Here is a 16,785-nt window from a genome sequence, read left to right as displayed (position 1 = left end):
TAGGGAAGATGCTGGAGCTGGGTATGTAGATCTTAGAATCACCTGCATATAAATGATAATTAAACCCATAGGAGCCATGAGGTTATGAAGAGGGGGAGTGTGTAAGGGGAGAAGAAAAGAGAGCTTTCAGGAAAACCTCAGGGAACATCCACAGTTGGGATGCATGACATAGATAATGAACTATCAGAGGAGACTGAAAAAGCATGGTCAGACAGGTAAGAAGAGAAGCAGGAGAAAGTAATCATAGAAACCCAGAGAAGAGAGAGAATATTGAAGAGAGAGGTTAGACAGTACTGTCAAATGGAACAGATAGGTCAAGAAAGATTGAAATGGAGAAGAGATCCTCAGATTTGGCAGTTAAAAGATTAGTGGTAACTTCGGAGAGAGTAATTTCAGTTGAGTGATAAGATTAGAAACCAGTTGAGGAGTGAGTGGAGATGAGGGGAAGTAGAGGCAGCGAATGTTGACAGCTTTTTCAGAATTTGGCTGAGTAAAGGAGGAGAGGTGTAGGAAAATAACTTGAGGAACATTAACAGTTTATGAGTATTTTTGAGTGATGGGGAAGAATTTTGCATGCTTGTTGAAAGCAGTAGAGAAAGAACCAGGGAGAAGTGAAGATTCTAGAGGGAAGATGACTGAGGATGCAGTCTGATAGTGAAGATGGGAGGCAGTGAGATCACATATAGTACAAATATAGAGGGGGTGGCTTTAGTAGTAAGAAGGGCCTCTTTGTCAAAGACTGGCGGAAAGAGAGAGTAAGAAATGATAGGGTTTTGAGATGAAGAAAACAGGCAAAATGAAGCTCACATAGAGTGCTCTGAAAGTAAGGGGCAAGGTCCTCCTTCAAGTGGGAGGGCATAGGGGCAGCTAGGTGGCGCAGTGAATAGAGCAACAGCCCTGGATTCAGGAGGACCTGAGTTCAAATCCGGCCTCACACACATAATGCTTACTAGCTGTGTGACCCTGGGCAAGTCACTTAACCCCATTGCCTAGCAAAACAAACAAACAAAAACAAGTGGAAGGGCATTGTGGGATGTTTGAGGAAAGAAAAAAAGGTTTAAAACACTTTTGTAGGGGGGCAGCTAGGTGGTGCCATGGGTACAGCACCAGCACTGGAATCAGGAGGACCTGAGTTCAAATACAGCCTCAAGACCAAACACTTGACAGTTCCTAGCTGTGTGACCCTGGGCAAGTCATTTAACCTTGATTGCTTCACCAAAACAAAAAATACTTTTGTAGGGAGCGTAATAGGGAAGCAGTTAGGGAAGATTCAGAGGTCTCTAGCTGCTCTGAAAGCCCAGTTGTGATTAGATTAAAATGAATTTGTAATGTGCCCAGTTGTCATTGCTGAAATACTTCTTCCATGCATAGGAGTGGCTATGGAAGATGGTAGGATTAATCCAGACCTGAGGTCTGGCAAGATAAGGCAAGGTAACATGGGATTCAAGAGGAGAAGATAATGTAGAGTTGAAATGACTAACTATTGGGTTGAAGTTGGAGAGAAAGGAAAGTAAGATCAGAACAGGGATAATGGCCTGAGAAAGTGCTAAGGAATGGGGGTGGGGGTGGGGAGTTTAGAGGTATCAATAATGGGATAAGAACCGGTTTAAGAGGGTGAAGCATAGGTAGAATAGTAGGGTAATTGCAGAGTTTCTAATTAGGGAGATGGAACACTTGAGGATGATGGCAGGATCTAGTCTATGACTATTCTCATCTGAGGAGTGAAGTAATAAGTTGTGGGATTTAAAATTGAAGAAATGGGAGAATAGGGAGTTTGAGAGAGCATCTAAATGAATATTAAAATTCTTGAGGAAAGAAGGAAGAATGACCTGGAGGTCTTTATATTACAGCTATCACAATTTTATTTAGGTGAAAAATTTTAATTGAATGGTCTTCAAAGGAGGAGTAGTTGGTGAGTGATTGAAGTAAAGGGAGAGTGTGGAAGTGACAGTGGAGATCAAGGAGTACTATGACTCCTCAGTGTGTTGGGGATGTGAGAGAAAAGTACAACTATTTCTGGAGAGGAAATTTGGGGAATATGATTTTGGCAAAGAGGAGCCAGTTCTCAGTGAAGGCTAACTCATGGAAGGAGTAGAGACAGAAATCCAGTGTGAAGGGGAATTTATTCATTATGGAAGGGGAAATCCAGAGGACACAGTGGGAGGGGTGAGCAGGTTTTGAGTAAGAGATGAATTGGCTAGGCTTGATGGGGATATAGATGAGAGATAAAGAGGAAAGGGACTGAGGCAGTTTTTTCCTAAATAGTTGGTGATTGATAAATACAAGGAATGAGAAGAGAAACAGGGGAAGACATAAGGGTAGTAATGGGAGGCAGATGAGTACAGAAGCTCAGAGTCTCCAAGGAGTATTACATAGGAAGCTGGGTAGATCTGCTCCCCTCTTTGGGTGGGGCAGGGAAAGGAGGGGAATTTTGAAGACAAGTTGGTATGTAAGGAGGTTATTTATTCTACTAAATGATTTTAACCTTATAAGTATCTCTCTTTCACCATGCCTAAAGAAAGTAATATAAGATATTCTTGTTATATGGAAGCCAAATGATATAACTGCAAAGATCATTGGATTGAGTCAGGCATCTTGAGTTCTGATTCTGGTTTTACTACTCATTTGGTTGTTCTTCAGTCATTTTCAGCCATATCTAAATCTTTATGACCCGTTTAGGGTTTTCTTGACAAAGATAGTGGAGGGGTTTGCCATTTCTTTCTCCAGCTCATTTTACAGATGAGGAAACTGAGGCAAATAGGGTTAAGTCCTGGGTCACACAGCTAGTAAGTGTCTGAGGCTAGATTTGAATGTAGGAAGATGAGTCTTCCTGACTCCAGACCCAGCACTCTATCCACTGCACCACTTGGCTGCTGTTAAAAAAAAAATAATTTTTTTTTCAACTGTAAAATGATGGGATTGGACTAGATAATTTTTCAAAGATCTCTTTCACCTCTAAAATTACATGATTAATGTTGTTCTTGGGGAAGAGGCTAGCCCTAAGGATTGATGTTAGTCTAGTACTAATACCATCCTAGATTTAAAGTTGGAAGGGATCTCAGAGGTCACGGAGTATAAACCTTTCATTCCACAGACGAGGAAGCGGAGGCCAGCAGAGGGTGAATGACTTGCCCAGAGTGTCACTGTCAGTAAATGTCTGAGGCAGGATTGGAGCCCAGGTGTTCCTGATTCCAAGTCTCGTGTTCTCTCTGTTATGCCGTGCTGCCTCTCAGCCTGCTCCAGAGATGAATTTTTTAGCTATTCTTGGTCAGACCCTTAATGATTACTCCATCCAAGAATAAACAGGTTTGATTACCATCCAAACTCAGACAAACTTATCAGTGTCAAAAAGTCGGTTTTCAGTGAGAAATTAACTACTGTGGTGATCAGAATACTGGTGTATTAGACTAGCCAACCTGAGAGAAGAACTTTGGGAAATTCCTTTGAGATCAAATGGTGAGTCACTAAATCACATGATTTAAAGAGGTCTATTCCCCAAAGCAAGGTGACGTATGCCTATAATGTAGCTAACTATTAACTGTTATCAGGGTGCTAGACCTGACAGTGAAGTTTCTCAAGATGACCCTTTGGGTTTTTTTAGTTTACCTTATTTTCTCCCTTATTCCCATCCTTTTTACTTTTGAAAAAATGCTGGTTTGTATAGCTTCAATCTTAACGTTGAATAAGAATTGCTGTACTGTGTTTTCTGCCATTACTTCATTCCTACTTCTGTAGCTAGGTTGCCCAGTGGGTAGAGCACTGGGCCTAGAGTCTGGAAAACATGAGTTTAAATCCAGCCTCAGATACTTACTAGCTGTGCAACCCTAAGCAAATCACGTAACCTCTATTTACCTTAGTTTCCTCAGCTCTAAAAAGGAGATAATAATAGCACCCACTTCCCATGGTTGTTTTAGGATGAAATGAGAGATTTGCCAAACACTTTGCAAATCCTCAAGTGCTTTGCTAATTATTCTTCCTTCTTTTCCTGCAGCAGCCGCTGCTACTCTGACTTTTGAAACATGGTTCTTTGTCCTGCTGTCATAGCTTACTGATTGAAGATAAAAACAACAGAATCCATCTAAGGAAAGAGATCTGAAATTCCCCAGTAGCCATAATGTAGACACTTTTTTAGCAGAGATATTAAGAAATCGGGAGGTAAGGGTAAGGCTCTCTAAGGGACTCATTCTATGGCAAAGCACAAAATAATTTATATTCACCCTTGGGTTTCTAGAGCTCCACTTAAAATTTACATCCTCATAGAATTTTGCCTCTGAAGTCCTCTCCTTGTCTAGAAAGTGGTTCTCCCTTCTCCTTCTCCCTGCCCCCATTCATGTATAGTTTTCAAGTTTCATCACTTTATTGAATCCTGACACTCCCCTCCAACTTGAGCTGCTGGCTCTGTCAGAATAAGGCAGAGCCAAATCTAGCTTTGGCCTCATCTGCACAGTCTAAGGAGGCTGATTCACCCAGTTTTTGGTATCAAGTAATGAGTGGCACCCCCAGAACAGAAGAACATGGTACCTGTTTTGGCAGAACACTTGCAATGCTCTCATGCCTATAAAGAAACTGAACATCCTAAAACTGTACATGGGAAAAGTGTCATATGATTCTTTGAATATAATTTTTTATAGAATTCTGATGATAGTAATCATCATGATAGTTTCTATTTATGTAGTACTTTGTGGTTTCTGGAACATCTTGCTACAAAATAACTTGTGAGGTAAGTAGTGGAAGTATTTTATTATCATCATTTCACCAATGAGGCACAGCAGAGTGGCTAAGAGCACAGGCCTTGGTGGAGTCAAGACACTTGTGTTCAGGACCAGACCCTGACACTTATTAATAAGCCTTGTGATCCTGGGCAAGCTGAATACCCTCTAAATTCAGTTTCCTTATCTGTAAAATGGATGGATAACAACTCATAGGGTTGTTGTGAAAAAAAAAGTGTCTGAATAGCTTTCAAAGCACTGTGTAAATGTGAGTTGTTGCTGTTATTATAAAGAAACTGAGGCTGAAAGATTGAATGATTTATTCAAAGTCATATGGCTAGCAAGTATAAAAATTGGGCCTCAAGCCCAAGTTTTTCTCCTGTGATTTCTGTGTTCTTTTAGCAGTAGCTCACTGCTTCTTAGTGGTGGCAGAGATGCCCATAAACAAATTATATGCCTTTATATTATATTATGTTGCCTTTAACTTAAATGTATTTACATAATTTGTCTTTTTAAATGTTTGAATATTGATCTCTCATCATAATCATCGTCAAAAATATTTGACTATCCTGAGGAGTCATAGAGGGCATTATGTTTTTCACACCCAAAGGCAGATCCTTTAAAAATATAATATGTAAACATATAAAGTATTCCTGCTATTAAATTGCAGGCTGCTTATTAAAAGTGTTGTCATTCACAATTTAGTAAGTTTTTTTAAGTTTAAAGCTAGTTGCTTTTAATCTTGCAATATCCGTCTAAAATGAAGAATATACATGTATATGTACCAATTATCTCTTTAAATATGTTCTATTTAGTGTATAATCAACTCTTTCATTCAGTTCATCAGACATTAAGTACCTGCTTTAGTGCAAGGCACTATTCATTGGCTAATTACCTACTTTGTAGACTAGTCAGACTTTTGGGTTATATAGTTTCACTACCAGCATTTTGGCCAAGGAACAAGAAAGAAGTAAACTTTAAATCAAGCAAATGGGCTGTTTGTTACCATCTCTGGAATATAAGATTTGATGGAAAAGGAAATGGAACTGTTGGCTAAAGTAAAAAAAAAAAACCGGAAGTCAAATACCTAGTACTTCTGTCACGTTCAGTTTTTCAATGTTCTCAGAACTTTCCTAGGACTAGGACATTATAGTTATAAGTTGGTACCTGAATAAACAACTATTTGCTGTAGCAGAAGTGCCTTAAGGTTCACTATATGCTTACAGTTAGAGATATAGTGAAACCCATACATCTTCTTAAGGCTACTAACTGGCTTTCATTGCCAGAAGGTTGTACTCTCTAGGCCACACTTTGTGGTCGTAACAGTTTTAAGATGTTGTTCATTACTTCTCTACCCCTGGCAGAGGCATGAGCTATATTCCTCTCTTCTTTCCTGTGGCTGAACAGTTTAAGCTGACCCTGCAGTATCATTAAGGTCAGGATGCAGAAGTCAGAGCTTCTTTGAACCTGTGTGAATTGTAGACTCTAGGCTGGGTGGTGTTCAGTGTTCCCCTGCACTAAGTGAACCATGCAAAAACTGCTCAGTGTTGTTTTGGTTGTTATTTTATTAATCTAGTGATGACTTTCTTATTCTTTTACTTAATTGTTGGGTTTTTTCCTCTTTGTGAAATTTGAATTGGTTTCAAAATTTTCCTCAAGATACTAGACTAATAAAGAGAAAAGGCTAATAAAACTGAAAATGAGAAAAGTCCCTGGTGGTCTTTCTTGTATTATTTGAAATTTATCTTAATTCATAAGCTAATAAACACATTTTTCTAAAGTCAGGAGTAAAATGTTACATTTGAATCTCCCCATCTAGATTATATTGGACAGGGCAGATGACTTGAAGATGACTGGGGTGGAATGTGAAATACTGGGTGGGCCAAGTGATGCATTCACCAATGAGGACAGTATGAGCCAAGGGCAGGACAGGCTTGGGAACTGGAACTCCATCAACTGATCAGTACATTAGCAGACGGGAATAAATGATGTGAAGATGGTTAGTGGTATGAGGGGTGGCCTGTGCTGATGCATAGAGAGGTGGGAGCATGGAGTTATAACAGAGAAGAAAAATGATACAGTGGACTTGACACTTAGAAGTACTGGGTACTTCTGACTTCAGAACTTCTGGTGCTGACATTTATTAGCTCAGTGACCAGAGGAAATCACTCAGTCTTTTGGAGCTTCAGTTTCCTTTTCTGAACGGTGGGGACAATGTTTATACTTAGTATTTTGTTTATAAACCATAAAACGCAATAATAATGAAAAAGTATTAGAGGCAGCTGGTGGCTCAGTAGATATAACACTGGGCCTGGAGTCTGGAAGACGTGAGTTCAAATCCAGCTTCAGACTCTTCCTAGCTATGTGACCCTGGGCAAGTCACTTAGCCTCTGATTGCCTGACAAAATGGATCCACTGAAGAAGGAAATGGCAAACCTACTTCAGTATCTTTGTCAAGAAAATGCCAAATGGGGTCACAAAGGGTCAGATGACAATAAATTAAATTATCATTACTTTGAAATTGTTTTCTAATTTTTCAAGATTTTTCCATTATTGAGGACAAATTAAGAGTTAGGCGTTTGTTAGTCATAGATCTGAATAATAGAAAAATAAATTTCCTTTTACCATAGTAACAAAAAATTCAATGATTAATACAATTTTCTTTAATTCAGAATCTTAGTATGCAAACATTTAATCAATAGGTATGACATACTCAGTATGTATAATAGTAGTATAACTTTATGTAATATAATATAGTTTGTAAAACTTTGTGTATGTGATGGATAGTTGTAGAATTAAGACTCTGGAAAACCTTGACTATTCACCATGATTTGCACATGAATTTTTATGGATGAACATCTACGTGTTTTTTGTTTCAAATTGTTGATAAGAGGTTCTGTTTTCAGGGGCCCGGGAATACCATGTCCAATTTTTCAGCAACCAACCAGAGCGAGCATGGGTCCACGAAAAGCGGGTACGAGAGTACAAAGGACACAAACAATACGAACAGTTACTAGCTGAAGCAACTAAACAAGCCAGCAATCACTCTGAGAAACAAAAGGTATATGTCTGAATTCAGTGTGTCAGTTGAATATGTTTAAAACATTTAATGATTCATTGGAATTTCTCTTGGTGAATTCAACCAGTATTAGTTTTATTTCTCTGCTTTTGATGTCCATCAAATACGACTTTTAATATGCTGTTATTATAATAACAAGTGCAGTTTTAACAAGGGCTCACAGATGTTATCTTAGTTACCTGCTTAATTCCAGTAAATGAATTTTTGGCGAGTCAGAAATTTGTGAGCATAAATTAACCAGGTACTGGTAAAGTGTGACATGCTTGCTAGAACTAGTTATGTTTTGTATCCTCTTGACTTCCTTCCATAAGTTTGTTTACCGAGTCTGTCTTTAGCTTGTAAACATTTTATGCGAAAAGTGAAATTTCTGAATTATTAAACATGGTGCATTTTTTTGTGTGTTACCAGTGTGCAGTCTTTTGTCCACTTGCCTATGAACATGTGATCACTGCTAAGAAAACAAATATCTTAAATCTTCTTAACATATCTATTTAACTTAATTTTATTAAGAATTTTATTAACAGAACTAAGCTGAATTTCATATTGTATGATTTGAAGAAATTGGACCTAAATGCTAAATCTAATGCAGTGATATTTTAGGTGAGAAATTAGTCTTGAGTTTCTTTTTAAATTTCATCAAACTAATAGTTGGGAATGAGTCATACATAGTCAGATTTCTCTTTGTTTTATTTAGAAAGAGAAGGCCTAGCATATTAGAAAATCTCATAGGTAGATTTTCAGAATTTACTAGCATTCATAAAAATACTTGCATTCAAGACACATTTTTAGGCACCTATTTTGTGCTCTTGCTGAACTAGGTCCTTAAGAAGATGCCAAGTTGTAGGGATTGTATTCTGTTAGGGATATTAGGAGGTTCAGAGGTTGAAAAGATCACTTCCATTTCTGATTTCAAGAGGGAGAGATTAGAATTAGAGACTAGAGATAAAAATTTGGAGTCATTCACATAAATTGATAGCAAAAGTTATGAGAGTGAAGTTCAGCAAATAGGAGGATAATACATAGAGAAGAAGAGGCATCTTTGGTAACATTGGCATTTTTGCTAGACATGATAGTACTCTCCTTTAATCTCTTCTACTGCTGAGGCTGGTATACCACTTTAGCTCAGACCAGGAGATCACCAGGCTGTGTAAGAGGCAACCAGCCCACATCAGAAATAGAACAGGTCAGACTTTCTCTGCTAAGTAGCAGTGCCGTCAAGCTTGGAAGTGGCCTGTATATTTCCAGCCTGGATGAGATAAGGAAATCTATCTCAAAGAGTTTCTTCCTTCCTCCCTCCCCCCCCCCCCAAATTACAATTTGAAGCTATAGAAGAAGAGTTAGAAGAGTTCTTCTTCCATAACAAAGAGCTAGAGAGGTTAGTGGTACAATGGAAAGTGTTAGATTTGGAGTCTTAAGACTCCTGTTTAAATCTCAACTCTTCCACTTTATATCTCTGATAATGGATTACTAACTTTCTTATCTGTAACTACAGGGCTAGGTAACCTCCAAGGTCTCTTTCAGTTTCAGGATTTGTAATCCTAAAGTAGGAGAATCAAGATGGTGCAGTGTCAGAGAACCCAAAAACATAGAGAAGCAGCAAATAGTTATTAAATGCTTCAATACTCCAAAGAAGTCAGTGAGAATGAACCAAAGGCCATGTGATTTTATGACTTTTTATTCATTGGTGACCTTAGAGTTGTTTTAGTTAAGTTGAGATAAAGATTGTACCTTGAAATCATAATTTCATTGCTATAGGGAACTTTCAAATGAATAAACTGTCTCTACCAATGCAAATCAGCACCTTCTTTGCACTTTATAGTCTTAGCAAGCCTCCTAAGGAATTAAGAAGTTAAATGACTTGCCGAACACAACCTGTATGTGTCAGAGGTAGGATTTGAACCCAAGATTTCCTAGATGGCTTTCTGTCCACTATACCAGATTATGTCTCTAATAAAGTAACAGAGATTCCCCTTTCCACCCACCCCCAGGGGGAAAAAGGATTTTCTTGAAGAAGAAATATCAGCATTGAATGTAAACTATTTTTAGTGTTAAAGGAGGGGAGAAATGCTAGATAGAAGACCAAGGGAAGGTGTTTTGGAGGGCATGTTGCTTTCTGTAGGCAGAGATCAAACCAGTGGACAAGGAAGGATTGAAGAGGGATGATGGTGGAACAATATCCTAGAAAAACCCATGAATTTATAGGATCTAGAGCTAGAGAAGATTTTAGAAGTCATCTAGTTTAGTCCCCTTATGTTACTGATGAAGAAAATGAAGTTCAAAGAGGTTGAAGGGTGAAGAATGAATGAAGTGTCAGAGTTACTGTAGAATGTGGAAAGGTGTTCTGGAGGTAGGTTGGTGACCAGCAACAAGGACAGAGACAGAGAGAATGATATAATCTGATGGCCCGAACTTCAAAGGAGGTAAAATGATTGTAGTTGGGGTAAGACAGTGGCCTGGAAGTAGTCAAAGGGAACAAGGGGTAAGTCAATCAACAAATATTTATCAAGTGCCTACTCTGTCCCAGGTTGATGTCCACATACTACTGCCCATGTTCCATTAGAAGTCAAACATGTACACAGTGCTACAAATTAAAATGTGATTAAGCAAAATAGAGATCCAGAGAAGTGCTCTAGAAAAATTCAGTGAAGGAAAGAAGGTGGCAGGGAGAGGAGACCAGGGGAGGAATCACTGAAGTAGTGTCATAATAGCTGAAACTTTAATAAAGACAAATATTCTTAGGGTAGAAAATGAATAGTACTCTCAATAGCCTGGTCAGATTTTCAGATATCAATCAATAAACATTTTTTGTGGACCAACTTGGTGCCAGGTACTATGCTAGGTGCTGATAGAATACGTATAAGAGAGGAAACGGGCGGGGGGGAGAGATAATAATAATAATAATCACTCATATTTACGTAGTGCTTTAGGATTCAAGTGAGACTTTGCATACATTATATCATTTGTTCCCTACAACTGCTCTGAGAGATGGGAAATGCTTAGTGGTCCAGTTTATCTAGAATGTGAAGTCTATAAAGGGGAATCATGTATGAAATAAAACTGTAAATATAGGTTGGAGTCAGATTATGAAAAGTTTTGAGTGCCAGACTAGGGTTTCACTTTTATCTATAGGCAATTGAGAAGCCCTAAAGGTTTTCATTTTTGCTTTTACATCATCTATGTATTTATTTATTTATTTATTTGTTGTTTTCAGCATTCACTTCCATACGATTTTGAGTTCCAAATTTTCTCCTCATCTTTCCCCTCCCCCCAGCCCCAGGACAGCATGCAATTTGATATAGGCTCTACATATATATTCATATTGAATATGTTTTCACTTTAGTCATATGGTAAAAAAGAATTAGAACCAATAGGAGAAACCAAAAAAAAAAAGAGCGCAAGTGATGTGCTTCACTCTGCATTCAGATTTCGTATTCTTTTTCTGGATGTGTACAGCATTTTCCATCATGAGTCCTTTGGAGTTGTCTTGAATCCTTTCATCACTAAGAAGAGATGAGTCTATCAAAGTTAGTCATCAAACATTGTGGCTGTTACTGTGTACAATGTTGTTCCTGGTTCTGCTCATTTCACTCGGCATCAGTTCATTTAAGTCTTTCAGGGTTTTGCTGAAGTCTGCCTGCTCATCATTTCTTATAGCACAATAGTATTCCATTACATTCATATACAGCTTGTTCAGCCATTCCCCAACTGATGTGCATCCCCTAAATTTCCAGTTCTTGGCCACTACAAAAAGAGCTGCTACAAATATTTTTGTACATATAGGTCCTTATCCCATTTTTGTGATCCCTTGAGAATACAGACCTAGAAGTGGTATTCCTGGGTTAAAGGGTATGCACCCTTTGTTTTATAGCTTTTTGGTCATAGTTCCAAATTGCTCTCCAGAATGGTTGAATCTGGGGCAGCAAGGTGGTGCAGTGGATAGAGCTCCGGCTTTGGAGTCAGGAGGACCTGAGTTCAAATATGGCCTCAGACACTTGACACTGACTAGCTGTGGGACCCTGGGCAAGTCACTTAACCCCAATTACCACACACACAAAACACACCTGAATTTACAGAATGGTTGGATCTATTCCTAAAGGTTTTTAAATAGGGGAAATGGCATGATCTAGTTTCTGTACTCTTGCATTATGTAGAGTACTGTGTTGTACCTCTTACCTACTTCTTTTAGTTGCTCTTTATATCCTTTCTAAGCGATGCCAGCTCCATATAGTATATCCCTTTAATACAGAAGTCATATCACAGTCCTCTTCTGTCTTCCACCAAAACAGTTGCTATAATAACAACTCTGCTTCTTTTGATTATCTCTAAATACATAAAACCATGTTTATCCTCTCATTTTGCTGAACTTACATTTCAGCCTTTCACTATCTCTTTCCCCATTTGTATATGATTAGTCAATCAATCATATATTTATTAAACCCACAGTATTAGGCACTAGAAATACAAAGACAGAAAATGAAGCAGTCTTTGCTCTGAGGAAGCTATTGATGCTGTTGATGTAGACAATTTACATATATGCAAGTACATACAAAATAAATACAAGATATTACTAGCAGGTGGAGTGGTCAGGAAAGACCACGTAAGAAATGATCCTTGAGCTACATCTTGAAGAAAGTAAGGGATTCTCTGAGGCAGAACAGTAAGGAGAGGATGAATATATACTCATAAAGGATATCATTACAAGCAAGGCATTAAGATGAAAGAAGAGGGGCAGGCAGGTGGCCCAGTAGATAGACAGCTGGGTCGGGAGTCAGGAAGACCTGAGTTCAAATCTGGCCTCAGACACTTATTAGCTGTGGAACCCTGGGCAAGTCACTTAACCTCTGTTTGTCTTAATCCACTGGGAAGGGAAATGCCAAACTACTCCATAATCTTTGCTAAGAAATCCCCATGAATAGTAGTGGTTTGCTGTGGTCCACAGGGTCACAAAGAGTTGGATGCTACTGAACAGCAGTAGCAATATTTAGAACTAGAAGAGATCTCATGGTTATCTCTTCCAGTTCCCTTATTTTACAGATGAGGAAACGGAGCCCCCCCCAAAAAAAAAAAAAAAGAAAATGGACTTGCCCAAGGTCAGCTAGGTACTAAGTAGCTGAGACTCAGGTCTCTAACTCCAAATTGCACCATAGTGATTCATCATTCACAGTGTTAATAACATGCCTTAAGCCCCACCATTACTAAATATTGTATCTCATTTGAATATGTTTACATTACTTTATCTACTTTTTCAGAAATGCCTCAACCATAACCTGTCTTTTTTGTTGCAGCTCTCTTTAGGTCCTTGGAGTGAACTAAGAGGCTGAAAGCTGGGATTTAGGGGAGTAGGGGGAGAGTCTAGCCCAGAGCGCTGCTTAAGTATGCTGTTTGCCAGCTAATTTGATATGTAGCCAGATGAAATTCATTGTTAGGAGAAAAGGAAGCAGGAGCTTTTGAACTAAAACTTGTTTTTCTCCAAAGATTTTCTTTGGCAGATTATCATATTGGGAACTTTTCATGGCCCTGAAATACTATTTAGTTGAATTTGTCCTAGATCCATGGTTTAAACACTTTTTCGTTCTGGAAGAATAAAGGCTTTCATGTAACCCTATTGCTCATTTCTCTACTTTTCCTCCAATTAGTACTTCACCAAAAAAAACCCAACAAATATTCCTTGTCTTTGTCGTGGAGGTTTTATCACCACAAAGCAACTGGTTTTTGCTTTCCATCAGCTGTCTAAGGAAGCTAAGTCTAGAGATACCATTAGGGTCTTAGTTTCAGCTTCTTTAAGAAGACTTGATTTCCTTATTATTCTACAGATTTAAACACTTTAGATATAAAGCTCAAACAGAATTTCCTTTTGGATTTAGTCATATTAAAAATGTTACTTTTTAAGCCCAAAGGTTGTAATTTTTTTTAAAAAATCATTCTTAATTTAATATTTTAAAAATCACCATGGCATGATGATCGATAGAATGCCTGAGTTCTAAGGCTACCTCTGATACAACTGTGTAAAACATGCTCACGTGTCCCCTGTTTTTAAGAAACCTTCAACTATCCCCTGAAGCAATTGTTCTTCCTCCTTCTCAACCAAAAGCTGTCCTGTGCTAGCTACCTGTACATCTCCGTCTAGTCTTCTGCATTTTTGAATTTGGCTTCTGTCCTCGTTAATCAACTGAAATTTTTCTTTTCAAAGTTACCATTGATCTTTTAATCAACAAATATGATGTTCTTTTCTCATTCCTTTTACTTTTGAACTATCTACACCTCTCTACACCATTTGACACTGTTGACTACCCTCTCTACAACTCTCTCCTACTTCTACCTGTTTCACCACTGTTTCGGTCTCCTTTGCTTGCTTGTTTTCTGCCACCACAGTGTCTCTCACTTCCAGTCCCTTCTGTCTCACACAGCTACTACCTTTACCTAAAAGACCCTTATCACTTCTCACCTAGATTATTGTAGCCCCCTCCAAGGGTCTCCCTGCCTTAAATTTCCCACCACTCCAGACAATCCTATGTGATGTTGCTCAAATAATTTTCCTTAAGCATAACTCTGACTATATGACTCTTCTATTCTGTGAAGTCCAAAGGCTTTCTATTGCATGTAGGATAAAAATCTAATGTCCTGTAACCTGTTTAGTTTTTATAGCTCTATACAACCTGGCCCCAGTCTTTCCAGCCTCATTGGATAGTAACCTCCAGTCTTCATTCTGCAGTCCAGCCAAACTGACCTTCTCTCTGTTCCTTACACTTCTCCTTCCTTCTCTGTGCTTTTGCGAAGGCCATCCATTCGTTCTTGGACTGTAGTCCCTCCTTAATTCTATCTCAGAGTCCCACTCTTTTATGATGCACCTCAAGCACTGTCTTCGACATGAAACCTTCCTAATACTCCTAACCTTCCCTCTTAGTCTGCCTTATATTTAAGTACTTTGTATTTATTAATTTTATATTCATGTTGTATATGTGTGTTTTTTGTCTTCCCCATTGGAGTGCATGCTCATTTCAAGTAAAGATTTCTTTGCACTTGTATCCCCAGTGCCTAGTAGCGTGCCTGACATATGGCAAGCACTTAATAAATACTTCTTAATTGATTGCTTGATATGTACAGACAGCAGCCCTTTAGGATTTATCTGAATAGTCTGTCCACTTTGCCTAGATTCCTCTCCTTCTTTAACCTTGCATCTTGGAACCTCCAGCTCCTTTTAAACACTCAGCTCAAGTCCCAACTCCTTTACAAAGATTTTCCTGATTCCCATAATTGTTACTGATTCTAATCACCCCCTGTTGGGGATAGATAGATTAAGCATTTATTAAGTGCCATAATATATATTAAGCCATGTATCCCATGTTTACTTATTTGTGAACATGTTGTATTCCCTTAGTACAGGGGAGTTCTTAACCTGTTTCGCGTCTGTGTATTCCTTTGGCATTCTGATGACACCTATGGACCTCTTCTCAGAATAATATTTGCTTACATTCATAGTTGAATCAAAAGCTATATTTCAGTGATAGGTTAGTGAAAATAAAGGCGTGATTTTTTTTTCCATTCATGATCATAGTCCTCCTGAAATCTATCCATGGCTCACTCTCATCCCTGGGTTGAAAACCTCTGCTTAGTAGAATATAGAATGTGAGGTCCCTGAGGTCAAGGACTATCTCACTGTTGTATTTGTATGCACAGTGCTGCTGACAAAGAAGTTACCATCTTTTGTTCCTTGTCCTAATTCCTTTCTTCGATCAGTAAGAGAACTAGAATTCTGTCCTTTGCAAAGCATGATTTTTATTTTGATATTCATCCGGCCACCTACAATCATTGTCTTCTTTTATTCATCTTTTCTCTTTCGTTATTACTATACAGTCAAATGGTATTAAAACTGCCTTTGTTAGAGACTTTTCCATTGGGGAAATGGAAAATAAAGTGGTAAATGTTTATCTAACTTCACATCAGGATTTTTTTTATGCACACACATATACATTGTGTGTGTGTGTGTGTGTATGTGTATGTGTGTACACTCTTTCACTTGTTTTTGGCTCAGTAATCTAAGAAGACTAATAGTTAGGATTCTAATTTTGTTACCTAGGAGTTACATGCTTTTAAAACTTATAACCAGATTTGGATCATCTAAGATATGACTGACTGATTCAGTATGTTCGTTTCTGTTCTAAAGATTCGGAAACCCCGACCTCAGAGGGAGAGGGCCCAGTGGGATATTGGCATTGCCCATGCAGAAAAAGCTTTGAAGATGACCCGAGAAGAAAGAATAGAACAATATACTTTTATCTATGTTGACAAACAGCCTGAGGAAGTTTTATCCCAAGCGAAAAAGAGTGCTGCCTCCAAAGCAGAAGTGAAAAAGAACCGGAGACCTAAAGCAGTGCTGAACACTCAGCCAGAACAGAGCAATGCAGGGGAGGCAGCCTCCTCACTGTCAAGTACTGAGATCCGCAGACACAGCCAGAGACGGCATACAAGTGTGGAAGAGGAAGAGCCACCCCCTGTTAAAATAGCATGGAAGACAGCAGCAGCGAGGAAATCTTTACCAGCTTCCATTACGATGCACAAAGGCAGCCTGGATCTGCAGAAGTGCAACATGTCTCCAGTTGTGAAAATTGAACAAGTATTTGCTCTTCAGAATGCTGCGGGAGATGGGAAATTCATTGATCAGTTTGTTTATTCAACAAAGGTATCCTCCAAAGTCTATAGCTTTTGTTTTTGTTTGTGGGAGTTTTTTTTGTTGTTGGTTTGTTTGATACTGGGGTTTTGTTTTTGGTTTTTTGGTTTTTTGTTTATAGACGTTTGAAATGCAGTTTAGTCTTTTTGGGCCTAAGGAGGTTTAGACAAAAGTCTAGAATTTCCTCGGAGGAGGGCTTGGTTTTGTTTTGTTTTGTTTTTTTCTTTTTCAAGATTCCCATATGCAATAAATTAATGTTGAGATTTGTGGCCAAGATAGAGCTTAGTTCTCTGCATTCATGGAAAAGGCTGGGTCCTTTGTCTGCTTTG

At 38.5% G+C, this 16,785-nt stretch overlaps 1 protein-coding gene across 1 annotated transcript in view; it reads left to right on the top strand.

Moving 5' to 3' along the window:
- NSD3 (nuclear receptor binding SET domain protein 3) overlaps positions 1 to 16,785 on the top strand; it is a 152,727-nt gene that overhangs the window by 89,824 nt on the left and 46,118 nt on the right. Inside the window, 2 exon segments of the mRNA XM_020985237.2 lie at positions 7,616 to 7,770; positions 15,953 to 16,468. Coding sequence (XP_020840896.1) covers positions 7,616 to 7,770; positions 15,953 to 16,468 — 671 coding nt within the window.

Source organism: Phascolarctos cinereus, unplaced genomic scaffold (assembly GCF_003287225.1).
Source record: "Phascolarctos cinereus isolate Bilbo 61053 unplaced genomic scaffold, phaCin_HiC Scaffold_2;HRSCAF=192, whole genome shotgun sequence".
Taxonomy (NCBI): Eukaryota; Metazoa; Chordata; class Mammalia; order Diprotodontia; family Phascolarctidae; genus Phascolarctos; species Phascolarctos cinereus.
Note: the sequence above shows the minus strand (reverse complement) of the source record. Positions and strands in the feature narration are given on the sequence as shown.